The sequence below is a fragment of the Limanda limanda genome, chromosome 7, assembly GCF_963576545.1.
Source record: "Limanda limanda chromosome 7, fLimLim1.1, whole genome shotgun sequence".
Classification (NCBI taxonomy): Eukaryota; Metazoa; Chordata; class Actinopteri; order Pleuronectiformes; family Pleuronectidae; genus Limanda; species Limanda limanda.
This window is the reverse complement of record NC_083642.1, coordinates 15,067,145-15,094,925: the sequence shown is the minus strand read 5'-3', so window position 1 is coordinate 15,094,925 and position 27,781 is coordinate 15,067,145. Positions and strand designations below refer to the sequence as shown.

Below are 27,781 nucleotides of genomic sequence, written 5' to 3'. Positions count from 1 at the left end.
CACACTAGCGTGTTGACCTGTAGCCTCTGTCCATTCAGGAGTCATTTTCAGCCTGCCACAGCTCTTTTGTCTGCCTCTCATATCTCTCCATTAACCTCCGATCACCAGGCACCTATGCAACCTCCCGGTCCTGACAGTAGCCCATGGGACCCGGTGTCCGCTGGACTGAGTCTCCTCTGAGTGTTCAGGGAGCCTGAGCCGTCACATGTGTGCAGAGACATCTTCATGCGAGTCAGAGAAGGGTGCAGGATCCTCAACACTGACACCTGTCAAACCCGCTCACATTGCACAGGAACTAGTCTGTTCAAGCGTACCTGCTCTGTCTCTTTCTCATTCTCTCTCAGGCCTATTTTTCTCCGTTTTTTTGGCTTGTCTCGTGTCCCGGGGCCCTGAAGTCTTTGTGCTTCAGTAGTGCTGGGCTCAGCAGGCTGCCTGTGTCCACACACTGCTGCCTCAGCACTAATAAGGCAATGGAGGGATAGAGAGAGAGAGCGGCGCAGTTGTCTGCTTTCAACATCCCCACCCAACCGTACCCTCACCTAACCCCCCGCAGAGACGCCATTAGCAAATCTATTGAGGGTCCCATATTAGGGGAAACATTAAGGAGTCTAATTGTGGCTCTGAACTGGGTCTCACTGGGTGTGTTAAGTTTTGTAACCACTCTAATGAGTTGGAGTGTTTCCTCCAATGGGTTTATTGCCCTACATTCCAATTTGAGCCATGTCACTGACCACTGGGGAATCTCCTAAAATAGCTCGACCCACTTGTCCTACAAAAGAGTCTTCTCAGAGGCCATGTGTTTGAAGGGTAATTACAGTCCATTACAACTTGGCTCTTGTGTCTGTAGTTTGGGTCATTATTTCTGTCTGTTATAACAGTGTGTCCACTAATGTAAGTGAAACCCAGGAACAGGCCGTCACTGCAGGATAAACTCAGACCAGGCGAGAAACATGAGCAGATCGTGGAATCAGATAGTCGGAAAACGAGCCAGCATCAAACTGTGTGTGTGTGTGCGTGCGTGCGTGTGCGTGTGTGTGTGTGTGCGTGGCAGCCTACAGCAAGGTAGTTCAATGTTAACCAGGAAATTGGTTGGTGATGCATGTTTATAACAGATGCTTAATTATCTTTTCCATTTAAGATTGATTAACACAGGGGGTTCTTTATCTGTCTGATCATCTTATTCCTTTTGAGTTTTTTAATTAGTTTTTAGTGATGTTGATTGTACCTGATTAATTTTTATATTTCTGATAAGATTATTGAAAACTGCAAAAATTCAATTCCGGTTGTTGTGATCCTTTAGTGATGAATGTGAGAAAGTTAAATACCTTAATGATTTTCCACCTCCTGGCTGCTCAGGTTGCAAACACTTTCCATAGTACAGTCACATGATGACGTGCATGGGATGCTCACACCAAACATATGACCACAATGTCCCCCCTCTATTTTCAGCTGGTCCACTATGTGCACTCACTTGTGGTGGACTCTGTGTGTGTTTGTGTGTGTGTGTGTGTGTGTGTGTGTGGTGTCCTGTAGCTTGTGCGGAAGCGCTGAAGAGAAACCCGACTGGAGCAGCGGCTCCGTGTAACGGGAGGAGATGACTGGACCATGTGGCCCTGCAGTGTGGTGCTAAAAACAGCCTGACAGCTGCGTGTGTGGGGAGTGAGTAAATGAAACTGGGACAGCACCTGACCACAAGATAGATGGAGCTCAGGAACATTTCTGAAAGTGTTTAGTGACACAAATATTGGATCATAAACCCATCTTATATAATTGCCACTATTTATTAGAATGTTTACAAGAGCTGTTGCACGTTCAGTCTGTGGATCTCTTATTGTAAATACCAGAGTAAAAGAAAATATCTTCCACAAATACTAGAACTTATTTTCCTATTTATGTGATTGATCGTCTCATTAGGGTTATCAAATAAAATTTCATTTTATTTAGAAGAATCAAAGCACAACATTTATAATCTCGAGGCAATTTACATAAACATTAGACTGATGCTGATACTTTTTAGTTAAAATAAATGTAAATCATTCCAATTTTAAGGTAATGACAAAAGCTACTCATTCCAGTTTTGGGGGATTGTTCTCAGTTCTTGACAGCAACTGGTAAGTCAACTCACAGTCATTAGTTTGTTTTACTTTTGGGAAAGAAACATGAACTCTGTGGCTTTGCTGTGATGTGTCGCCCTGGTGGCCGCAAACTGGAGACCAGCATTTCAATCGTAAAATTAATGAACGTTAAAAACATTTAGCAGATGACAGACAAGAGGCTTTAAAATCGGGGGAAACGATGTCAGGCAGGTGTAAAGTAAAAACACAAACTACCACAACCAAGTTAAGTCTCATCCACAAAAGGAAAAACAAACCATTTAAAATTAGAGCCCGACCAACGTGGATTCTTTGGGAGCGATGCAGATATTGATATAAGGGAGTTATAAATGTTATCGTAGCTTGAAATTTTAATTAAGAAATTATTTTTTAAATGTAAACATCAACACATTGTTTTTCAGCAAGCATGAATGCTGATACCGATATGTCTGTGGCGATATATCAGCAGGGGGACCACTGGACCTTGTTGAGCAATAACTGGCTGGAATCTATTACAACAGTACGACTTAATGTTGGTCTGCCGGTCAACCAGTGATAGCACTGAGCAGTTAGAGATAAGGAAGAAATCCTATGGCATCTTTAATTTTACATTGTTTGTTATGACTTTTTTGTGACTTGCTAACTTTTGTAGAGTTGGTATTTCAACTTTCTTTTCATAAGGATTTTTCTTGGGGTCGGAGGTCTGGGTTCTGGGTGAAGATCGTTCTGGACTACAGTATGTTGTAGGACAGTTCTGGATGAGGGCTTTGTGAGGACTGGACCTGTGAAGTGCTGGTTTCAGGATGGCTGTGATTTGGGGTGGAGCAACTGTTAATCAGTAAATATCTCAAAACCGTGAGCTGACTTTTTCTTAAATAAATCACCCCTTTTTTTCTGCCTGTTTAAATGTGCTCCATGCGGAAGACGCGACGTGTGGGTGAGACAGCTGAGAAAGATCTTTGACAGAGCTGAGAAACAAAAAGGTTATTCAGTAAAGTAACATTGTTTCTGCTTTTGCACATTTAAGTAGTTTAAATACTTTTAATGAGTGACAAGTAATGAGTAATTAATTACATTTTCCAATTTGTCATCATCTGTGTTAGTCAGTCGGAAGAGAATCCAGCCATTGTTCCTCTGTGTGTGTGGGTTTTCAACATCACAATCTGACCACTGTTCCTTCAGCTCTGTCTTAATCCTCCTGGGGCCAAACCAAACTTACCCTGGTCCTCTCCCTCCGACCAAAAAGTCTCTCTCCCTCTCTCTCAACTGTCATCAGTGTCCAGGCTCTTTCTACTTCAGAGCAGGATTGGTCAGTCCCCCACTCTCTGTGCTGCCCTCCCCTCATTATCTCCCTGTCTCTCTCTCTCTCTTTATGCAAAAAGTATTTAAGTAGGAGAGAGAGAGAAAAAGAGAGAGAGAGAGAGGGAGGGGAGGGAGAGGGGGATGGGAGATCAATGGGGGAGGGGAGCTGAGTGCTCACCCTGTTGTCACTGGCCATAGAGAGGGAGGGAGGGAGGTAGAGAGAGAGAGACAGAGGGAGGGAGGTAGAGAGAGGGAGGGAGAGAGAGAGAGAGAGAGTGTGGAGTTGTGTCCCATATGTGGAAAAAAAGCATAGCAGTACACACACTCTGGTCTGGCCTACTCCAGGGATTATCCTAGTGCTCTCAGATCTGATGGAGGACGTGCAGGCATGAATCGGTAAGGCTGCCTGTCTTCTCTGCATCTCTGTGTTGATCTGCTGTCACAGCCCGCTGCTCTTCCTGCTGTGTGACTCGGCTCTGCTGGAGTTGGACGAGGAACCCGAGCTGAGCATGTTGTAGAGGATCTGATCTTTGGCCACTGACCATGAGACCTTTTCCCCAAACCTCCTGACTGTAGCTGTGCCTTCTCCTCTCAGCCCCTCTCTGGACTCTGCAGGAACAGTGTTTGTTGTCAGTGGAAGCTGTGGTTTGCTGCACAAGTGTGTAGTTAGTTTCTCTGGGCTGACTGGGTGTTAGAAGTTGACTGTCAGTTAGAGCAGAGGGGGTCGTATAGTCGGTGAAGCCTGTTGGTGTCCAGGGTCAGCCGTGTAGTCATTGCGTAATTTCTTTCCATGGGAATGGTGCATGAGTGAATGTATATACCGCTGTTTATATTTACACATGCCCAGAAAGATAAACTCTCTTTTACTAATCCAACTTTATCCAAAATTATTAAATGTCAGTGTTGCATTGGGTAAAATACTGCTGTCTAAAAGTTGTTTAATATGTGTGAGATTTATTTTCTTGCTATATCCTCATCTTTTCTCAAAGAGTGAGAGTATATTTACTGAAATATTTATGTGTATTTGTGGGTTAAATGTTTTCACATATTTTAAAAACAGGAAGACAATTGTAGGATATACGTCTAAACATATTTCAGAAATGACACAAATGGCTGCTGTGAAAAAACTAAATTTTCAGCCAGTTGTTTTAATCTCATGGTTTTTCTCAGAGAGGCAAATAGGTGCTTTATATCTGACTAAAACAACACTGGAGGATTAAACTGATGTTAATCTGTGCATGATTAAAATGTGACATTTACAACCCAATCCAGAATGGATTACTTTGCCATAATTTTTCTTTAAGTTGGTTGAATTTAATACATTTTTCAAGACAATTTTAATGTTTTTCTCCTCATACTTACTTTTTTTTTCTTGGTGAGAAAAGTTCAACTTTGAAATCAGACATATATTTTTTTTTACCTTTTACGTTTTGCCTTTGCCGTTCCAGAAGTGTTTGTTCTCCTAAGAATGCAGTCTTTATTGCCCCAGCGCACAGAGCAATGGTATGCATGAGTCTTTTTGTGAGGCAGATTTAGAAAGCCCTCTTTAGAGGCTGCACACAGCTTCACAATCAGCTTAATGCCTGCCTATAATGAATACCCCTGTGTGCGTCAATTTGGGAGAGTGTGTGTGTGTGTGGGTGTGTGTTTGTGTGAACTCGTGTTTTTGTTACACTGATAGCGTTCTCAGGTTGGCCAGTAATTCTATCATGCCCCGGCTGAATTCTCGTGTGTGTTTGTTGCTGTGGGAGCTTGTGTGATCGGTTGACATGTGAGTGTTTGTCCAGACATTGTGCAGCAGCCTGTAACCGCCTCACCTTCCTCTCTCTCTCTTTTTCTCCCTCCGTCTCTCAGGGTTGTTCTGTTGTCAGCGCGAGCTTGTGCCAGTGATGGACCACAGCCGGACGGATACTAACCTGAGCTGGCGTTCACGAAACAGCATTCCTCCTTACTGAGACCAGCTCCACAGAATGCTGAGTCCTATTGTCCCCTATAGTGAGTACACATTTCTTTATGTCTTTCCTGCTGCATGTCACCTCAAACAGACCCTCTCGAGTTAGTTGGACTTTGCCTGAATCAATGACCCCCCCCCCTTCCTATACTCCAGAAATAAGCAGGAGTGGATACTGTGTTGTGTAAGAAGGAAAAAAAAGGCACAGGTGAAGTGTTGCATGCCTCTGTGCAGAAACAGGCCCTTAATTTTTTTATTTTTTCTTTACGTGACTTGTTGAAATGCTAAACCCCGGGCACTGGCCCCGTCTGAATGTTTCATCATCAGGCGGAAGACACAGATGGGGAAGGGAGAGAGGCAGAGGCAGACTGGAGGGCTGATGGTGTAAGCTGCAGAAACCCCTCAGTTCTGCCACTGTCATTGTACCAATACAGCTCCGGACCCACCACCATGCTGCCTCCCGCTCTCCTTCCCCTTCTCTTTCTTTTCCCCCTTTAAAAATGCTGACCTAATAACTGATGTGTCCAGTTATTTGGCCTCCCCTTTCTCAACCACCCACCAGGTTTCATTTGAGTCCAGTGCGCTGGCTCTCCAAAACAGCATTGTTTGCCGGCCAGCATGGGGCTGCCTCCGTGGCCTCGGCTTCAACAGCCCTCTTTTTGTTTTTAACCAGCTCTTTAACTTGCCTCAAATGAGCATTATAGGGCATGACAGTTACATGAAAAGAGGGAAATCGCACCAAATGCTTAATTTAAAAAGTATTGCTTCATAATAGCTTGTAAAAAAGTTTGAATTTGCAACAAAATGGGGGGGCGGAGGCAGTGTAGAGCAAGTGTGTGGGTGTGTGAATTCAAACTGGACAAAGCAGCTTGATTAAAGCATCTCAAGAGGATGTTTGACAGTTTCCATTACTCTTTGTTTGCTTTTTGTCAATTTCACCCTTGAAATAGCCAATGTTATTATTCGACCACTCATCAGATGAATGGAATTCTGAGCTGAACACGTAGTTGACCTCATGTGTGGTTATGAAACATGTTCCCTCACAAGTGGTTGATTTAAAGCCTGTTCTCCCAGAACATGTTGTGTTTTTTCCCATTAAACAATGTTTATGCATAAAAATCCAATTAGGGCCAGTTGCTTACAATTATTTTCTTCATGCATGCTGGTGTTGCTTCTCACAAGCGCTTGTGTAACTGGTCTTCCCATCAGTTCCCTGCACCCTGCTAGTCCATACTCAACGCTGCTGCAGTGGACAGCACGTCCAAGAATGTCACAAACTGCTGGTGGAATAGTTAGCATGCCTCCGGAGCGCCACACTGCTGGTCCTTCACGGGAGTCTTCCAGTACATTACGTACCAGCCTTTGTGTGTGATTATCTTTTATGATCAGGACGCACAAAGCTGGTTTTCATCTGCTCTGTCCAGCAGCTTGATAGCTTTTTTTTTCCATGTACAGAGTCGGCCTGTTCTGCAGCGCTTCTGCAAGGGTGAGATCGTTTCAAAACAGCCGGCCAGTGTGCGCGCGTGTAGACAGAGGGATCGTATGAGCGCACACGGCAGTGTAAGGTAGTCACGCTGTTTACTCTCAGACTGGTGACACAAGCACACCCCTGTGCTTGCTGGTGACACTGCAGCTCACTGTCTTTTAGTTCAAGTCTGTAGTCACGATTCTAGCTCAACAATAAGCGACTGTGATGGACTTTGCATATGTGCAGGACATGCGAAGACTCTCACCTCAATGTTGAAATTCCCTTTGTGGGAATGTCGAGCATTCCCACATCCCAATCCTATTTCTGACTCCTGCTGAAAGCATTTCTGCCCCAGCACATGGACTGGTCCCAGTGTATGAACACACAGTTAGTAGAGCCATCAACACACACCAGTCTTTGTTATCAGGACCGCTCTAACATATCCAGTTGCAAGGGTTTACATCCCACATTCAGCCAGTGTTTGTCTGTCGTCCTTCCTCTGTGTGTCCGGCCTTGGTCCTCGTCTCCGGCCAGTCCAGAGGACTTCAAGCTGGGGCGAGTAGCCCTGGCTGGACCTGAGAAGAAACCTGAGAGAGATTCCAGGGGCCATGGATACTCCTGGAGGGATTTGGTGCAAAGAATCTGTAATCTGCACTTCAAACACACTCTTAAATCAGTCCCAGGCTGCCAACCCAGGAGTGCCCTAACTCTTGTTGCTGGGGGGGCCCCGCTGGTGTAGCGATACCTTTTCTTTTAAAACAGCCCACATACACACAAACAGCCCACATACACACATGGGGCAACCACACACACACACACACACACACACACAGTCCAGATCTGGCAGATTTTATAGCTCTCCTCTGCCTGACCCCTCTCTGGCTCTGTTTTTATGTTTCGTACGAGTGTCTTTGTGAATGACTCGGCTAAGTCATGGACTAGTTTGTATAGAAACAAGAAAGGAGTACAACTCGTCCAGACCCCTGAAGGAGCAGGTTGGAGGAGCCATACCAGCATCTAGTCCTATTGTCGGCAGAGTGGTATGAGAGGTGCCTGTAAGGCTCTTGAGTAAACACGCAGCTGGCTAAAATGTGTGTGAAGAAGAGCCAGGATCATTAGTTTGTGGTGTGAATGGGCTCTAATTAGCCTCCAGTGTGTGTTTGTGTGGCCGTGTATGTGTATGTTTGCATGCCTCTGTTACCTCAAGAAAAGAAGGTTAGGGACCCAGGGCCCCGAGAGTCCACTGGCCCTCTGCTCTGTCTCTCTCTGAGGGATCATCAGCTCATTAAGGAGACCTCCGCTCCCGTTAAGGGCCAAATTAAGAAGCAGGGAGGGAGGTGGGGCTCATTTGGATGGCAACACTTCACTGGATTCCTGAGGCAGCAGAATTCAGAGCTCGACAATGGGACGCAATGTCTTTCACACCAGTGCAGCTCATTAGTAAATGACTACACTTGAGAAAAAATACTCAAATTGTTGTGCCGTTCGGCGTTTGCAGTGCAGTGATCATAATATGCTCGGCCATGACAGCAGGGACTGTTGAATACACTTAGCTCTCTCTAATATGTGTGTGTACTAACAGAAAAACAACAAATCCCGGAGCTGTCCATGTGCCGAGGGTCTAAGCTGGGAGCACAGAGGGGCCGGGGGATTTGGACAGAAGGGAGGCAATGGAACATGCACACTGGGAATGAGGGGGGGGGGAATAAGGGAGGTGGAGAGGCAGAGAGCCGGGGAAAGAGGGAGATTGCGAGGAAAAGATATAGAGCTGAATAGGGCGAGATAGAGCAGAGATTGGGCTAGTGAGACAGATGGAAGGGCCGATTGGTCATCACAGAGCCTTAGGACAGCTGTTCTTTGATATATTAGTGGACACAATGACCTAAAGCCAGCCTGCAGTCACAGAAAATAGGAACCCTGTTTTTCTTGAAGGACTGGGGAGGGAGTAAAGGGGGGGGGGGGAGGGGGTTGTTTGCCATTTGTGGACGTGCGTTTGCAGGCACGGGGGATGGGGGAGTTGTTTCTAAAATTACGAGCATGAAGTGACGCATCCAGCAATTATTCCGCAGGCTTTCTAGTTTTGGGAGCGAGCTGGGAAAAGGCTTGTACAATGAGCACGCACTCAGATGGGAACTTTCTTTTGCTGCACTGTCATTAGCAATTCTAAACAGGTTTGTCAATTCATCAGTGTTAGGAAAAAGTGCCATTTAATAGTTTGGCTGCAGCTCCTCTCCACCCACTCTGCACAGCAGCAACCTTTAAGGACAATGTGAAGGCTTGTTCGCTGCTAAAGATTTGCCAGATATTACTCATTGCATTCTCTCCTTTTTTGCTTCGTTTCGGACAATAATAGCAATTTATTCTAGGAGATTAATAAAAGTTGGTGTGATTTTGTTTTTCTCCGAAATGCAAAGCAGAGCGCTGTCACGTTGTCCTTCCCTCCGAACACAACCATGTTTTCTGAACAAGCTGACAAAAACTATTCTGACAGCTGGCCTGAAACATTCCCAAAGGGCAATGAAACAAAAAATAGAGTCAAACTGTCATGCTGATACATGGAGTACAGATAGCTCTTTCCACAGAAAAGAACGCATAGAGATGGGGAAAGAGAGAGAAGCGTGCATGTGCACACACACACACACACACACACACACACACACACAGAGGACATCCCTCAATGCCACTGCAGGAGATGGGCCCGTTCCTCCTGGGATTGGACTGGTGAGGCGTGCTTGAAAAGAGCTGCGTCTGCTCCTGCTCTGGGCAGCAGGTGTGAAAACTCCCCACCAGAGCTCCCGCACTCTTGTGTTATTACGTCTTTTTAGGGCCATGAAAGAAGGAGCAGATGAGCCAGAGGGAGCGAGAGGCAGAGTGGGAGTGTGGGATTGTCTTTCTTTTGATTGATAGCAGCCCTGTGACTAACACATAGATTTATAATAATTTTCCCTAGCAATGCCCAATTATGCATGGCTGATAAATTATGATGCCTGTTCTCTGGTGTGTGCATTATCCCCTGTCTTAAGGCAGTTTGGGAAGGGTCTCACGTACTGACCTCACACTTCCTTAACAGCTTTTAGAAAATACCCCACATGCAAACAGGGGCTATTCAGCACGTGTGGGTTAAGTCGACTTTGTGTAACACGAGTTTTAGTATAAGAAACACGATCCGCAATCTCTGTGAGGAATTTGTTATTTTGAAGGGTTCTGGTGCAAACTGTGCACGAGCAGATAAAATGTATATTTCATACCGAAGTGAGAAAACGTCCAAAGACAATTTTCCACTGTCTTCACTTGCCAGGCTGTAAAATGCGGCCGGCCTCCGAGATTGGTGTTTTTATGACAGGCCAGGTAGTGTGCAGCGGCAGGACGGCCGCAGCCCAGTGAGAATGTCCTGCTTGATATTAGTGCCATAAATCACAGTGAACTTGAGAACAGATGACTTAAGGGCCTTCAAGAGTGAACGACAAATCAAGATAACAAACTCTGATAAATAACAGATTCTGGGTAGCCTCGTGCTCTGTTTGAAACTCGACTCATAATCATTCCAAACAACGCAGTTAATTGGATATGTTTATCTAAAGTGAACTGGAGCGTTTAAACATTTCTAGAAAAAATATATAAAATCTACAACATGCTAATGTCCAGAAACCACCAGTTTCATTCATTAACTCCTTTATCATAACACAATAACTCATGCAATCATCAGAACGTCAAGTTTGTGATTTTTCAGCATTAATATATTGTTTCTCAGACTCACATTTTCAACTTTGGTTTGGCTTTCGTGGTTTGCATTATAAGCGCATTCATTTCATTTTCTGTAAAGCATCGGTTTTGTAGATGTAGTCTTAAATTCAATCCCTGACATCCTGACACAGAAGCTGGAGCAGCATTCTCACAACAAATTGACTCTGCCCTCTGTGCAGCCTTTGTTGAAGCATTGGAAGAATTTTGTTTTGGCATTAAGTAAGTGGATCGTGAATTTTTTTGTGTGGACATATTTTATATCCTGACTATTGCACTGTTTTAGCCTTTGTACCAACATGCGTTTTATTATTTTCAAATAAAAGTTTAAGTTTGAATCAATGAGGTTGACCAAAGCTCAGACATCACTCTGCTCTTAGCACTAAAGGTTGCAACAAGCTGCCTTTTATCCATCTCAGATTTCTTTATACTGTCATCCACTTTATACAAAGCTTGTTCCATCAAAAAGGGTCTAATTCAGTGGTATTGTAGGCATTTAATATACTCCACCAAAAAAAGAATATTTTTTAAATGAATTTTTTTCCATTTTGTAGAAATATAATATTTATTTCTGTATGTTTGTATAATAATTTCCTCTGTATAGAATCACTTTATATGAAACGATTGTCATTGAAAGACTAAATCCTCAGTGTGCTTTTAAGGAGACCTGAGACAATATTGTTTTGTTTTTCTATTGTTTCATTCTGCAGCTCAACTCACAGGCTGCCTTAGATTTAGATGGGGACTTTGCTGAACAGTGAGTAATGCAGAGCTTCTCCAACGGAGCTCCAGATTTAATATATATTGATGGAAATGTGTATAATGGGTTTAACTTGTAATTATGCAGCTATATGTTTTTATTCAAGAAGTTGACCAGCTAAGCAACCGACTACAGGTCTGCATCATTACTCTGGATATGCTTCTAAGAAATAAGGATTAAATAATGAGATAGACATATGTTTCTCCACCTGATTCGCGTCCCAGTGTGGACGTGCACAATCGAGTGGAGGAGCTCTCTCTGGTCACTGGTTCGGGTAGAGATCAGCCCTGAATAGAGCCTTGATTGGATTGATCCACAGCGCCCTTGTTTACAAGCGGCCCATTCACAGTCGGCACGGTTTAATAGCACGCTGTCCCAGAAGGCTTGTTGGATCCGTGTCCGTTTTGTTCCTCGGGGCAGGGAAAACAAAAGTGCCGGGAAGGGAGAAGGGGAGAGCAACCTCAGGGGAGTTGTGAAACGGCACTGGAGCCCTGCATCTCTGGGCTTCCTGCCAGGATAGCGTTTCACCTTACCCACTGATTCTTCTTTTATAGAAAGCCACAACACGGTCTAGAGTACTCCAGCCTTTATGGGCCAAAGGCTATTTCAGTTTCACCCAGTCAGCGGCAGATTCAGTGACTGTGTACTAGACTTGAGCATTTGACGGAAGGAATCACAAATAAACCCAACACACTCCACCTCTGAGCCAGAAGTGGTCCAATTTTAATTTTAGGGGCCTCCTTAAAGTAAAGTGGGTTTCTGGTGAAGTGAGCCGTGCCACTGTTTTCATCACGCACTCCTACAATAGGATGCAGCTCGCACAGGTCCCTCAATAAATCCCAGGCCAACACAAAAGCTGTCAGTGGACTGCAGCTGAATAGATTCATAAGATTTCCATAATTAGACAGGCCCCTGACAATAGGATCCTTCAGGCTTTGTCTCAGGGCCAACTGGATTGTCCGAGCCGCGCACGTCTGCTGCACGGCCGTGCACAACAATGGCCGAACACACAGTAAGGTGGTCAGCGGAGGAACATCTGTCTCTCATGGGGCCGAGAAAACAGATGCACACACACACACACACACACACACACACACAAAGTGGGAGATTTCATGTGCATAACCCAAGGTTCCTTTGACGATATATGTTTTAAATATATAATAAATAAATGACATATCCTTTCAACTCTCTTGTGACTGGATCACAAAACAGCTTTAATTGTACTGATATGCAGTGAAGGAACATTTTTCCAGAACAGTTGAATGAGGAGAATATTCCCGTTTTGTCCCACTGATGTCCTGGTCAGTGCTTAATAAAAGTGTTTTAAAACTATAATCCTCCTTCTAATATGAGTGAGACAGCATTGATGGGGGTGTGGTATTTGTGAGGGATGAAAAATATATCACGATTAAAGTTGAAACAAAGCTTCTTCCATCTGGATTCCAAAATTCACAATTTTTATAATAGTGTCTTGTTTCTCTGTTGCGTAGAATCCTTTACAATCTAGCATCGTACTGAAGCCCACAGTTCGTTGGAGTCAATCTAATCATCCCAGCGTCACTATCCCCACATTGTCCTGATTTCCGACTTCTAATCTTAGCTTTCTTCCCATCCCTCCTGTGAATTAATCTACATGATGGCTCTGATTTAAGCAGAAGTGTAGATTAGAGCTTCCTCAGTTTATCGAGTGCTACTGCTCTAAAAACCACAATCCAGCAGCAGAAGGCAAGATCTAATTACACGGAAAGAGCTAAACACTGCACTGAAGCCCTGCTGTTTTCATCGGGGGTGAGTGGCGGCCTATCACTCATCTCACTCACTCTGCACATACAGGAACAATTAGAGAGTGTAGAGACGTGTAAAAGTTATCCCGGATTTAGTAGTGAACTGGTTTCCTCAGGTATACGCAGCTGGCCCAGGGGGAAGTGTGAGAGAAGTCAGTTCTGCATTGGTGCTACCGTGATGATGGAGTGGACAGCAGTTAGCCTGCCTCACCGAGTCCTCTAATGTCCGCTCCAGTCCACTTAGAGGGGGACGAAGCGCCTGCTGTCCACTCTCTCCCCTCCCTCCCTCCCTCCCTCCCTCTCTCCCTCCATCCCTCCATCCCTCCCTCCTTCCATCCCTCCCTCCCCGCTGCAGGTTTTATGAGCTCCCCTGGGCTCTCATCCATCTCTGTCACACACAGGCCCCATTATTGGGGCTGCTCACAAACTGGTTGGGCTGCAGATGGGAAGGGCCTGCAGGACATATATGGTTTCTGCAGTCCGGACAAAGGGCCCGCAAGTCAGACCGCAACAAAATATGTGTTCATCTGGGTGTGGACAAGCCAATGTCCTCAGCATGTTTGTAAGAATATGACAGTGTGAGAATGTCCTTGTGCATCTTGTCGTGGTGGGTGTGTGGCTGCGTGGGTCAGCTAAAGCTTAGGCAAGTACTTGAACTGGTTTGGCCATTGGGAACTTAAGGCAGTGGATTTGAATATGAAGGACATTATAATCCAACGGCCATCTGGTCTGCTGGTCTCATTTGACTGAATAAATAACGTGCGTAATCTGAAAACACACATGGGGAGGTTTGGAAAAGCGGGGGAAAAAGAAAGAGGCCAAAGTTAAGGAGTGAGCGAGAGTGCAGCAGCAGCATCACAGGCTCTGGATATTGAGATTTGATTTAAATGGCAATAAGAAGCCTGGCTCCACACACACAGACAGCCATGAATAATGAATCATCGGGCGTCCACTGAAGGGAAAGCAGTGAGGCCAGTAATGACGGCTTTTCCCTTATTCCTTTTTACCTACCTTTTCTAGCCGGAGCAGTTGTCACCTCAGGGTAAATCACAGCACTTCAATAATGCCAAGCTATGTGTGGAATGTCAAGCTAATGCCTCAGCAAGAGGCAGCGCTAGTCTCCAATGAAGCAGATGATTTTATTATTATAATTGTGATGTATTTGGTTGATGCACACTTAAACGTAAACTCTGTACTTATGATAACATAGAGACACTATAAAATCAGGTTTGGATTGGCAAACATATAGCATCGAATAGCATGCAAACATTAGAATTAGCAGATGCACTTTAGGGAAAGCAGTTTGTAGCTGTTATAATTAATCAGTGAGATGATGATCATAAAATTAATCTGCAAATATTTTAGTTTTTATTCACGTTTTAAGCTAAATGCCAAACATAAGCGCAAATGTCAGAATTTGATGTTTCCCTTGTCATACATGATGGTATCCTGAATATCCTTTTAGACCTTACCTTAATATGCAGGGTATTATTTCAGATAATTTTGATTGATGGCAATTATTAGATTGATCAAAAAAGATATTGTCAGTTGCAGCCCTAAAGGAGTTGTAACACTACTTGTTTGAACAACATATTTTAGAGGATGACAAGGACTTTTCATGACCGGACATGGGTGGAGGACAATTCATGGAGGAAAATATAAATTTTGTCTCCTGTTAGCTCTGCGATGAGCTCGGTATGTAGCAGCCATGATCAATCAGACCTGGGTCCGTGCTGAAGTCAGCCAGAGGAGCAGACATTCCACTTTCCCAATGTTCCATGGGAGACTGTGCTGATGAATAGCACACTGTGCTGCACACCCAAACCCAACCCCCCTCTTTCTGTCTTCCTTTCTTTCTTCCTTTCTCTGTTTCTCACTCTCTCTACACCACTGTCCACACACAGACCCTCCTTCCCCTCTCCCTCCCTCCCCCTGTCCAGCCGGCCAGTGGCCCTTTGGAGCTCTGGTGTACGGTGGGTGGGTGGATCGGTGGGTGGTAGGCGGGGGTGCAGGGCGTAGAGAGCAGGCATTCAGAGCAACATGCACTGGGAGATAACAATAGCTCCTCTGGGAGACATGCAGATGCTAGCAGTATAGGGAATAGTGGTGGGATCTTATCGCTACTCTAACATAAGCTGGGAAACAACACATCCATCCCGCCCAATCTGCTTTCACTCTTTTAGTCTCTGCAGCTTTCTCTTTCTCCTTCCACCTCCCCTTTTTGCTTCCTCTCCCTCTCTGGGAAACTGGAGCTCCCCAGCATGATGGTAACACTGAAAAAAGTTTCTTTTGCAAACAGAAGAAAGGACATTTTTTGTCTCTGGAGGGGGAGCGAACGGACATGGAGAAGTGTCTAAACTTCTGTCTAGTTTACTCATCTATATCAAGCCGAACATAGTTTATTACTTTTGGTTGAATGCATGTTGAGCTCTCTTTCGACAAATGTAGTCAGGTATCTGTCTTTTGTCTTCAGTTAGATTTAAAGTGGGGCTGTGTCTTGTCTTCATATCAAAGTCACACTTTTAGAGTGTTTTAATAGCAAAAGTTAAAACACTTAAAATAATAATAATAAACACAAACAAAAACAACCAAATGATATTGAACAATATCTAAAAATTCCTAACCTACCCTATATCCATTCAGTCTTTCTTACGTAATTCATTTTAGTGGTAAACTTACTATTTGATTGTTTTAAGTCTCTACATTGTCTAACTCACACTTTGCATGGGATGTGTCATTTTCAACTATAAATTGTATAAAAGTAAAGTGATATTTTATATACCAACTTTCATTTGGAGAATTATGCAATATCGGTCAAAGCAGTGAGAGAGACTAAAACTGTTTCCATTTTCCAGTTAGTGATAAGGAGTTAGTTAAAGGTCCTCTGTAGTACCTAATGGATTTTTACCAGGATCAAGAAGCTGTAACAGCTCAACTTTCTACCTCTGTTCTGAAGAATATAATTACTACGACACCAATGTCCAATGTTTGATAAAACACAGTTACTGGTAAATGTTATTAGAGTAAAACTATAATATGGTTTCTCTTGTGTTTCTTTTGTCAGGTCTGTTCAAGATGCACTGGAACCCAGAGCATGCCCAGCCTCTCAGCCAGTGGCCTGAGCAGCACCTGGATGTCTCCTCCACCACCTCATCTCCGGCCCACAAGTCAGAGTTATACTCTGGCCGCGGCCGCAACTCCAGCAACTACGCCTGGGCCAATGACGACATCTCCGCCCTGACAGCCTCCAACCTGTTGAAGCGCTATGCTGATAAGTACGCTGGTGTGCTTGACTCACCATATGACAAGCCACCTACTGGTGGCACATACCATGAGCCTGGAGCCTTTGGGAGCCTCAATGGGCCGAAGACTGAGCTAGAGCCCTGGCCACCGACACACAGCACTGATGCCTCCTATTCCCTGGGAGGCCACGACAGCCTCTCAGGTTCCAAAGTTTTAGCCACATCTGCGGGTTTACCGGGAGTTGGCAGTGTGTCAGTAGTGAACAGTAACCTCTCAGACTCTGGCTACAGTGGCAGCAGCTCCTGCAGTGGCTCCAGTGAGTACCCCAGCTACAATGGCACCTATCTTTCCTCTGGGTACTGTCCCCAATCTAGTGCAGCACTTCCCCCTTCCTCCCTGCACAGCCTCCAATCCACCCCTTCTCTGGTCCCCAGCTATAGCCCCAACACACCTGTCTATAACTATCCCCCAAGCACATACCCTCCCCAGACCAGCTATAGCCACCCCTCTGCAACCTACCTGGCCTCAGGTCTACCTGTCCCAACTCCTGTACCCTCGAGGCCCACAGTGGTAGGAGGCAGCTATGGTTACCACAGCACCACCCTCGGGACATCTGAATCTGGAGGGACATTAAAAAGAAAAGCATTTGAGATGAACATAGAAAAGGATGAGGAAGGGGATGGCTCTCGTTACAGGAAATATGGCTACGACCCCTTGAAGGCCGGTGGAAACTCACCCTACGGCGTAAATGACAAAACAGAGTGCCGGGGTAATGGCTACAATGGTTCAGGCAGCACAGACCCTCAAACCTTCAAGCCAAGTAAGCCCTCCTCCCAGCCTCTGGTGTCTCCTCAGTATGGAGCAGCAGGGGAGTACAGCCCTCCAGCAGGTATGACAGGGGAGAACGGTGTAACAGAGCAGGGCTTCAACCAACAGCAGCAGCACCGTGCCCAGGCCCACAAACGATCCCCACTATGTGGTCCAACTGTTGAAACTATGAAGAGCCCAGATCCCAGACTGCTGGACCTTGTCAATGGGGAGTTATTAGACTGCAACCCGGCCCTTGGTTGGAATGATCTTGCCGGGCTCACCCATGTCAAGACTGCCCTGGAGGAGGACCTGCTGTGGCCTGTATTAAGGCCCAGTCCAGTTGTGCGGCCACCAAGAACCGTCCTGCTGTTTGGCCCCCGGGGAGGAGGTAAGACGACGTTGACTCGTTCTTTGGCTTCACAACTGGGGGCTTCCTTCTACCAGCTGAGTGGAGCCATGCTGGCCTCTAAAGGGAAGGCCGAGGCAGAGCACATTCTGGGGTCTCTCTTGCATGTGGCAGGGGCCCGTCAACCGTCAGTGGTGCTACTTAGTCAGGTTGAGGCCATGGAAGAGGACGGGCTGAGGCAGACACTGTTGACCACCCTGGAGAAAGCCCAGGTGGGGACCCCTGGTCTGGTGATTCTTGTCTGCACCACTGGCAGGCCAGATCTGCTGCAAGACGCAGTTCATCAGAGCTTTGCCAAGCGATATCATGTTGGCCTGCCAGATGTAGGTATGCGCAGGCAAGTGCTGCTGCAGGCTGTGTTGCCCCAGGGCTGCAGCCTGAGCGAGAGGGAGCTCAGCGCTGTGCTTCAGCGCACCGATGGCTTCTCAGTGTGTGAGCTGCTGCAGCTCAGCCAGCAGGCGCTCTCCTCAGCAGCCTCCCCCACTGGGGCCATGCATGGCCTCCCCACATCCTCCAAACCCCCAGCCTTCACAGACTTCGAGAATGCCTTCTGCAAGGTGCGCCCACACACCACCACAAAAGAACTGGACACTTGTATAGAGTGGAGCAAGATGTATAGCCACTGAGAAGCAGCCACTCACTGTACTCGGACTGCAATATGAATCTGTCTTTGCTTTGACATGGCAAGCCTTGGGAATGTTTTGTTTTTGATTATGAAGCCAAAAGAGCCAGAGAAGTTCAAATATACTGGAGAGCTGACAGAGTTGTATTTCTGGCAGAAGCATGCCATGGTATACTGTTTGACTTTTTTTTGCTATGAATATCCGCAATATTTTATTTTTCCCAAAGAGAAGAAAGATGAATAGGCCTTGCTGAGTGGGGTAGTGTAGTAGTCATTTGGCCAATGGGATAATTTGATAGCTATTTGGATCTTCTCTGAGATCCTAGCCTTGGTCCAGGATAAAATCAATTATTTGTTGCTAGGTGACGTGGTCCAAGATTATGGATAATCAGGGTTTGGAAAATACCCCCTTTGACTGCTAATCTCAGGATTGTATTTATTGCCAGTCCAGTCCATGTTATCCTAATGTTGATTTAGTCTTTGGATTGTCACTAATCATTGAGTACGAAGGGCTCGGGATCAGCAACATTTCAGTTTTTGACCAAAAACATGTCAAACCAAATGAATAATCAGCAGAGCTGTTATATCTCCTCAAAAGGGACTTGTCCTCAAAATCACAATATATATCAATATTCTTGATAGCTTATTAATAAATCTTGAAAAAAACTGGCACTCTATTACTAGATTTATTCACAATTATTAAACATGTCTATATGGCCGTCCCTTGCCGGGTGTTCAGTTGCAGCTACACTCAACACATTTGCTTGTTGTGTATCTTCATTCAACAATTCGCCCAGTCTTGAAATGGTACAGACAGCTGACTTTATTATTATCGTTTACTTCCATATAATTGTTTTATAGACATTCCTCATCAAGGGCAGTTTTCCTGAGACTCACACTTACAGAGCAACACCTGCACACCCAGCTTCTCCTACAGAGTGTCTGTTTTCTATTTCACTTACTACTTTTTGTTTTCTTAGTGTGTAGTCTTGTTTGAAATGCTCAGGAAGAATTTCTTTACCTCAGAAATATGAAATAAAGAATGTATGTAATCTTAGGGTCTTAGTAGGGAGGGTCGCAGAGCAGGATAAAGGAGGGAGGAGAACCCTGACAGTCTTGTAATACCCACTGCAGCTGGGCTTTTACCTCGGGAGAGAAACTTGAATATGCTACAAAGAGTAACATTGAATGTAATTCAGGTATTTCAAAGGATATTTGATGCCATAAAATCCATGTATTATTATATATGACTATATAAATGCATTTTCTTTTCTGTTCTTTTACCTTTTATTTTTATTGTAGTTTATGGTGGAGTAATGTTTGTCTTCAAGAATGCTATGTAGTATATAGAAAATATTCCTTTTATTGTTGGACAAACTGCTCGCAGATCTCCGCGTGATTCCGTGTTTACATATCCTGTATGTGCATGTCCGCTGTCTAGAGTTTTACCAATGCAAATATCATTTGAAAATGTAAATACAACACGCACAATCACATGTGTGCACTCACAGTGAACCTCTGAGCACAAGATCCCCCCCCCCCCCACCAAAAAGAAAACCAACCAAAACACAGATGCAAAAAAAACAAAAATGTTGTTATGCGCAGCTTTCAGCCAATTCCAAAGTGTGAGGATTCCCAGTTAATGTGTAGGTTTCGTGGTTGAGCCCAACAGGCAGACAATCCAGACAAATCTCTCCTTCTGCAGCCGAGCGGTCCGACTGCTCTGTCTTAACAAGCTGGAAAAACCTGGTCACTGGACTGCAGGTACAGAGGTCGTTGCTGTTAGACTGTTGCCATGGTCCTGAGGACGTATACACACACACAATGATGTAATATTTCCTACCGACCTTTCCTCTCTCTCTCTCTCTCTCTCTCGCTCGCTCTCCCTCATCATTCTTTTTCTCTGTTCCCTCTCTCCCCTGTGCAGTCTCATTAGATTGGATTGCCCCCTGGCCACGAGCCCCGGTGGCCATGTGGCGTTGTATCCTCTCCCCCACCCCCCCTCACCGCCAACCCCCCACTCGCCTTTCCTTATACCGATTCCTCCCGAGTGGAAGTGGTCTGATTGATGTCCAGCAACCTTATATCACAGTGCAGCCTTCCCCTCTCCAGCTGGTGGCTTCAGTCATGCCATACAGCCAGATCAATCAGAGTGACCCCCGCTGTGCATACTGATCACTGTCTCAGAAACTGAAAACACATTTACAAGTTACAGAGCGTCCCCTGCTTCAAGTGGCAGGACATCGCCGGCCATTATTCACACGTAATTACAAAGGTGAAATAATAACGACAGCATTCGGATTAGTCGTTTCCAGTTTGTCCAACAAGCAAGCTTTTATTTTTTACATGTTTTGATCTGTTGTTCTTGGTTATTGTACATTTTCTGTAACCATTTCTACCTCATTTTTGCGGCATATTGTACATGAAAGTATTTATTTCATGTCTTTATTGATGTCTGATAATAATGTTCTTGAACTGTAATGGTCTACCTCAGAAAAGACTGTATTTTAAGAGAAGAGTATCACACAATATTAAACAGAATTTGTCAATACTGTACTGCAGTTGTTTTGATTTTTTTCGATTTTTTCCAAGGTGCTGCATTTGACCCGAGCGATGAAACCACGTGATGCTGGTGCACGGTGCTTACCTCATGTGTCTGTAGCCTGGTTTGACCCCAGCGCCGAGGGCAGCGCGGCTACTTAAAGTGATTGGTAAATTCTTTATCGTGTAAACACAGAAGAATCGCGTCAGGAGGTTCTGGGTTTGTTCCAACATTAGCTCGGATCGACTTCACACACTAGGATGTACAGTCAGCAGGCAAAGTCAATACGAAAAAAATGAAAGCTGCACTCGTGTTATAATTAAAGCACGGCTGTGTGTCGTGACGAGTGTGTATCTGCGAGAGGTCAAAGATTAGAAAGAAAGAAAAGCCACTTGTGTTAGTGTTTTAAGATAAAGGCAGAGAAGAGCACTGTATGGTTTTTGTGTGTGTCCACTTGCACAAAAGTTTGTCATCCTGCGTGTTTGTGCGGTTTTATGTGTTGTGGCGTCCAGGGCAGCAACAGAGGCAGTGCTACAACGCCCCTGAGGCTTCAGGCCCAGCACCAGAGCACAGAGGTCCTTCATCCCTGTCACTGTCTGTAAACAACAGCCCTTCCCAGCGGCCTGCCCCTGTGCTATTCCTGGCCCTTCCTGACATCTTTCAAAGCCTCAAAACTAATTCGAGAGCCGAAGCAAAATCTGGGCAACTCCGTGCAAAGCAGTGAAAGTTTGGGCGAGGCCCGGGTACTGGACGCGCCGATCCTCGGTTATGGATAGCTCTGTCAAAGCGGTGTTTGAAACATCTGTGTCTGAATCCCAGCACAACAGTGGTGCTGGTGGTGTTGATGACACAGTAATTAATTGTCTAATAATGATGCATAGCTCTGTTATAAGTGCAACCTTGTGCAGCGGCCGCCCTTCATCCTCTGATGAAGGATAATCGTTTCTGCAGCTGTTTCAAAATTAGCTTCTATCTTTTTCTGTCACAAACTCAATAACATAATCCACAGAGCAACACAACCTTGTAGGCAGGTAAAGTAGACCATGTGGTAATGGGACATTGGAATACGAGGGGGTGGGGGGAGCTTTTCCTCCACTTACATACTTATCTAACACTAGAGTTACTCAACCTTTTAATAAGTAAAATACCTGGTAATTGATAATGACGTCTCAAAGGTGGTTCGTGCGAAGCTGTGAAGCCTTTACCTCCACACAGTGTGATTGTGTTGCTGCAAGGTGACTTATGAAACTTCAAAACAGAAGCTGATTGGCTGCCTTCTACGTAGATATGTGCCGACAGTACTTCCATAGCCAGACTTTCAGTGAGTCACTTCCAGTAGGTGACATCTGAAAAGCAGTTTGTCCTCTCTGTCCTGAGTAATGCCCGTCCTCGAGGAAGTCAATCATTTTCCTTCTCCCTGCTGATTGGAGGTAATTAGGCGAGCCCATTTTGTAATTGGATAATAAAAGATGCTAATGAGCTGCTGTCCTATTTATTTATACTGTGGCAGTGAAGAGGACACAGCCGTCACACTTTCCTCACTGCGATACAAAGTTATACTGAAAGGACATTTCACAAAAGTATTACCTTCATACAAATGGGTTTATGGTGGAGTTGAGGGTATAGATATAATTGTTGGTCTTATAACGTATTAAAGTATATGATAATGTCAGAAGTGTGCATCTGTAATGGAAATCAGAGTTTGTAGTCTTTGCATTGCACGGATAAATGCATGACCATTTTGTTTGTTCAGCCTTTATGTATTTCTTAGTTTTGCATTGATGGAGAATATTTTTTCCGCCTGCACTCAACACAAATAACCGATTTTCATATTGTTCATACCATTCTTTAGCATCTGCTTCATTCAGAGGAGCTCTAACAAAAAAAAATTTTTTCAAAGTTATTTATGGAAACAACCTTCATATATATATATAAAAAAAAAAAAAAGACGTTCATTCTCTGAATCTCATTTCGCAGCGACACAGTCCTCGTCTCCACCTCTGCCGCCGTGCTGCTGGCCTTCCATTGTCCAGGCCTTGATTCTGACAAGGTTGACATCAGAGGAGAGCTCTGACACTTGGTGAGTTAGGACTGCCAGCTGTTAGCAATCAAGTCTATTTTGAAGTCAGGGACACATGGACCCCCAGGGCCAAAGCAGCAACTAGCCCGGTCCCCCCCTACCCTACCTTCCCCTCAACCCATAGCCTACAACTTCCAAAACCCCCTGGTCCTGCAGATAGAGAGCACAGCTGTATTAGTTCCAGATGTTGCAAGACCTCAGCGAGGGCCCTTTACCTAAGAGGACCCCAGAAACGATGACAGAGGATCATAATGCAACAAACAGCAATAACAGCAAGATTGAGCTTAAACAACTGTTTCCACAACAAATCTGCGCAACACACCACAAAAAAAAACCTCAATTGTCAAGTTCCAAACGGCCGTGACATTTTTTTTATGTGATTTTCTCAAATTCTTGTCCTTGGCGGAGGAAGAGCTGCATATCAGGACAGAGAAAGCCCGATCGCTGCAGACTGCTTTTAGAGAATATAAGATCAATGCTGTTTAACATTACGTATTGGCTTTCTCTTTCCTGGAAGGTGTAGCTGTCATCACAAATATTGGCCTGAATACTAAAGAGTCTAATCTTTATGGTCCGAATCCATCAAGCCGGCTACATCTGGCAGTTCAGCAGAGAGCAGCATAAAACCTGAGGAGAGAACATGGAGAAACTGAATCCTGACCATGAGAGGAAGATTGCAGCAAAAAAACGAAAGCAAATCCAAAATTGTAGATCAATAGAAAAAGAGGAAACAATGGAAAGTCCTCAGTTTCTTTGAGATAATCTGATCGAATCTTTGCAGCTGCCTTGGAGAGGTCAATCTCAACTCTCAGGAAATTGGACCTGACAGGTGGAATGTCCTGCCCCCTCTCACATGACTCAACTGTTATCACAGAATAATAGATTTAAAGGAGAATGGACAGACTTCTCTTAGAGAACGTTTGAATCTGAGGCGTCGCCGTGAGAACGACTGCCAAATCTGATATTGACAGAAGCAGATCAAGTGATCCAAATAAAATCATTCCACGAAAATTCACTAACATCATGTTGGGGCGCCCGTACGTGACCATGCAACATCTTCTATGATGATCTAATTTCAAACAGACCCCTGAACATTACTGAGGACCAGCAGGGTTTCTTCAGGTCTATACCGCCCTCACGTGGCCAATCCAAGAACATGTAAAACCCCAAACAGATGAATGACAAGATTGTGCCACAAATCCCCTCAGATTAGATCATCCAGATAAATAAATATATATTCTGTATTTTAAATGGATTTATTTCGATCGTAAAGCTTCATCAAACTATATGACTTTTGTCCCGAGCGATTAAAGTACTGAACTCAGTCAGACTAACAAATAAGACGCAGCTTTAAATCCAGCAAAGTGGATTTTAATATAACAAAATACGAAAAGGACAATGAGACCGGATGAGGAACGTTTACAGTTATAAACAGCACACAGTTACATAAACATAACATTAACATGCAAACAAAACAAGATTAGAACATCCTGGGCCCGTTTCACAAAGCAGGTTTAGTGAAAACTCTGAGTTAGTTAACCCTGAGATGAGGGAAACTCTGGTTTTTCAGTTTCACAAAGCCAGTTCAGCTTTACTCTGAGTCAGTTACCCTGGCAACATACTCCGTGAACCTAACCTGCTCGCTGGCAGGTTTTCTTCAACTAACCCCGAGTTTCTCCTGCTCTTAAGTTGAAGCCTGCAGACTGAAGGCAGTGGCAGACATGGCGTGTCCTTTTATTGAAGAGCCAGTTGATGTCGAGGCGCAGATACTCCGCAGACATCTCCACCGGGAGAGGATTATTAGACCCCGATTGGATGTTTTATCATTCCCTGATGAGTATCTGTTTGAGCGTTTCCGTTTCTCTGCATCATCTATAATTTATATAAACGATATTCTCAGCCCTCACATCGCTCACATGACGCATCGTGGACATGCTCTCAGTTCCGAGCAAATTCTTTGTATTGCACTTCGTTTTTTTGCCATCGGCAGTTTTTTGTATAACGTCGGTGATGCAGAGCATGTGTCCAAGGCAACTGTCTGTCGGGCTGTCCGAAATGTGACACTTGCACTGAAACGGCTACTATGCACGTTTGTAGTGTTCCCAAGTCACAGACCCACCAGACTTCTCAAAGAAGAGTTCCACAGAATTGCAGGTATCAGTCTAAGCAGTAATTCATTTATGTCATAAAGCTTTGAGACTTGAAGCACTAATCAGTCAATTTGATATATTTTAGGGTTTCCAGGTGTGATTGGCTGCATAGATGGCACTCACATTCCTATCATCGCTCCTTCAATAAATGAAGGAGATTATGTGAATAGGAAATCTGTCCACAGCATTAATGTGCAGGTAGGCCTAAATAGTAGCCTTTAACATTCCAAATTAAATACACTACACCATACAGCTAATTACTGTTCTCCACTGTGAAGATCATATGTGATGGAGCCCACATGATTAACAATGTGGAAGCGAAGTGGCCTGGGTCTGTGCATGACTCACGAATGTTTCGTGAGTCGACACTGAGTGCCAGATTTGCCGGTGGTGAGTTTATATATATAATTTATATACAGTATATAGTTATATCCTATGATCAAATATTTTGTTTCCTCCTATTGCAACTGAAACAAACTGTATCTTGTATTATCATAGTAGAGTTCGATGGTTACCTACTTGGAGACAGAGGGTGCCCCTGCCAGCGCTATCTGCTGACCCCTTACCCTGACCCTGAGCCTGGCCCACAGCGACACTACAACTTGGCTCACTGCAGGACACGAGCCAGAGTGGAGATGACCATCGGGATACTCAAGGCCCGGTTCCAGTGCCTTCGTAGGCTCAGGGTCACCCCAGAGAGAGCTTGTGACATTATAGTGGCATGTGTGGTTCTCCACAACATTGCCACTATTAGAGGAGAACAATGTCCTACTCTTTCCCCCTGTGATCCAGGTATTAATCATACCCCCCCTGCTGATACACGAGATGGAAGAGCTGTTAGAGACATGATATGTGTCAATCATTTCTAACTGACCCATCACCTCCCCAATGTTCAAGAACGACAATATGCATCTCATTTTATGAGGTCTTCTTTATTTCCTAGAAGGACAAATTTTGTACAGTTGTTAATCCTTTGTTGTTGAAACAATTAAAAAACATCCACCTGTGGGCACGTCACCCACCTTTAACTGATGGTCCAGCAGTTGTATTTCCTTTTCTGTTTTGGTGATCTGCAGCCTTATGTGCTCCATTTCTAGGTGTGATTTGTTTATTTGAGATTCTAAATATACCTTGTAAAGTTGTTTCACAGGGAGCTATAGGAACATAAATGACATTGAATTTCAGTGCCATGTCTATTTAGTGTCATTGTAAGTTGTGGGTCAATGCTGAACAACATCTTACTGAGGTAAGCTGTGCTGTGGAGGTTGATGGACCTTCTTCCCCATTGTAATTTCCAGCATGGCTCTGTTAGAGAGAAAGAAGTTGCAAGTTGTATTGTGGAACAACACTATTAACTGAGCCAAAGTTATTTAAAAAAAAAAAGGTGTATACTTCAGCAGGCCTCTCTGCATCTTCCCTCTCTGTGGCAGCTGATAAGGTTTCTTCATCATCCTCCTGTAATGAAACAGAATGTGTGTGTTATATTCTACCAATTATGAAAAATCTGTGGAATATTAAGAGTACTTACAACAGCATGGAGGTCTGTTATGGCAGAAGGCTCAACGAGACAGATTACACCATCAGTAACTGGTAGAAAATGAAGATTAGACAGTTGATGATTACCCAGAAAAGTGCCCCACCTAATTTAAACACAATTTTTCAAACTCTGAGTCACCTTAAAATAGATTGATATCTGAAAGCAAAAGCAGCCTGTAGCTTACTGCTACAAGAAAAATCAGTGTGCCAACTAAGTTGTGTCTAAGATGAATGGGTGGCCATTACTGAGCGAACACTAGAAAAAGGATTAACGTACATGCCATTCATTTGAATAACTTACCTCTTATGTAGGCCCCTGTGACCTGGGGCGTGGGTGGGTCCGATGAACTCCCTCCAGAGATGCCCTCAGCAATGGGTCGTCCACTGTTCTGACTGAGGGCCATCTTTTCAGCCTCTGTGAGAGGTGGTGGTGGTGGACCGCCACCTGTTTTGCGGGCCTCAGCCTTTTTTCTGTTGGCTATAATGGAGGTCAAATTTAAATACATACAGAAAACACAACTTTGGAGACTTGTATGTATAAAAGGCATTTAGGTGTTGCTTTCATAGAGACAATATTAAATACTGGCAGTGTTGGGATTTCTCTTTTTTTTGCAGATTTCCCTAATTACTTAAATATATCCATCACATGTTGAATGTAGCCACTAAATGCTGTTTAATGAGGGCAGGCTAAACAACATCACAATTGCTTGTACTTTATTATACCTTACCTGTTTGAACTACATTTTTATATTTCATCTTTAGCTGCTGCCAAGTCCGTTTGGTGCCTGTTGGGTTGCACCTGTGCTCACAGACACACATATGGAATATAATTGTTGAATAAGTGGAACATTCAAGACAAAACATTTCTTTTTTTTCTCAAATTAATACTGACGCATTGACTCGGTCAGCAATTTCCTGCCACGCAAGATCCCGCGCTTTTGCTGCTGCCACAGTATTGCTTCTTTTTAAAAATATATGCTCACTTTCTGCATACGCAGTCATTAATATTTCCAACTCCACTGGGGAGAAGTAGGAGGATCGAGGCTGTTTACCACTTGTTGCCATGGTGAATCATGTTATCTGTGTTCCATTGATGAAGGCTTTTTATATCCTCATGCACAAGCTTCACTCAGGGTTACCTTGACTCTGAGTTGATTGAACTAAGTGTTATCACCTGTTCTGAAACCGAAAACTTAGAGTTTGACAGCTCAGAGTTGCTCAACCCAGAGTTAAGGTTTTAACTCAGAGTTTGTTGAACCTGCTTTGTGAAACGGGCCCCTGCAGAACCTCCCA

At 44.4% G+C, this 27,781-nt stretch overlaps 2 protein-coding genes across 2 annotated transcripts; both read left to right on the top strand.

Moving 5' to 3' along the window:
- The first annotated feature begins 5,369 nt into the window (after nt 1-5,369).
- On the top strand, nt 5,370-18,184 carry fignl2 (fidgetin like 2). The gene is made up of 2 exons (XM_061075589.1): nt 5,370-5,390; nt 16,164-18,184. The coding sequence occupies exon 2, from the start codon at nt 16,175-16,177 to the stop codon at nt 18,182-18,184; it is 2,010 nt and encodes a 669-aa protein (XP_060931572.1). The 5' UTR covers nt 5,370-5,390; nt 16,164-16,174.
- A 6,141-nt stretch (nt 18,185-24,325) lies between these two features.
- Nucleotides 24,326-25,980, top strand: LOC133005687 (putative nuclease HARBI1). The gene is made up of 4 exons (XM_061075444.1): nt 24,326-24,956; nt 25,038-25,150; nt 25,231-25,342; nt 25,451-25,980. Exons 1-4 carry the CDS (start codon nt 24,524-24,526, stop codon nt 25,819-25,821), a joined length of 1,029 nt encoding a protein of 342 aa, XP_060931427.1. The 5' UTR covers nt 24,326-24,523; the 3' UTR covers nt 25,822-25,980.
- Nucleotides 25,981-27,781: the final 1,801 nt, after the last annotated feature.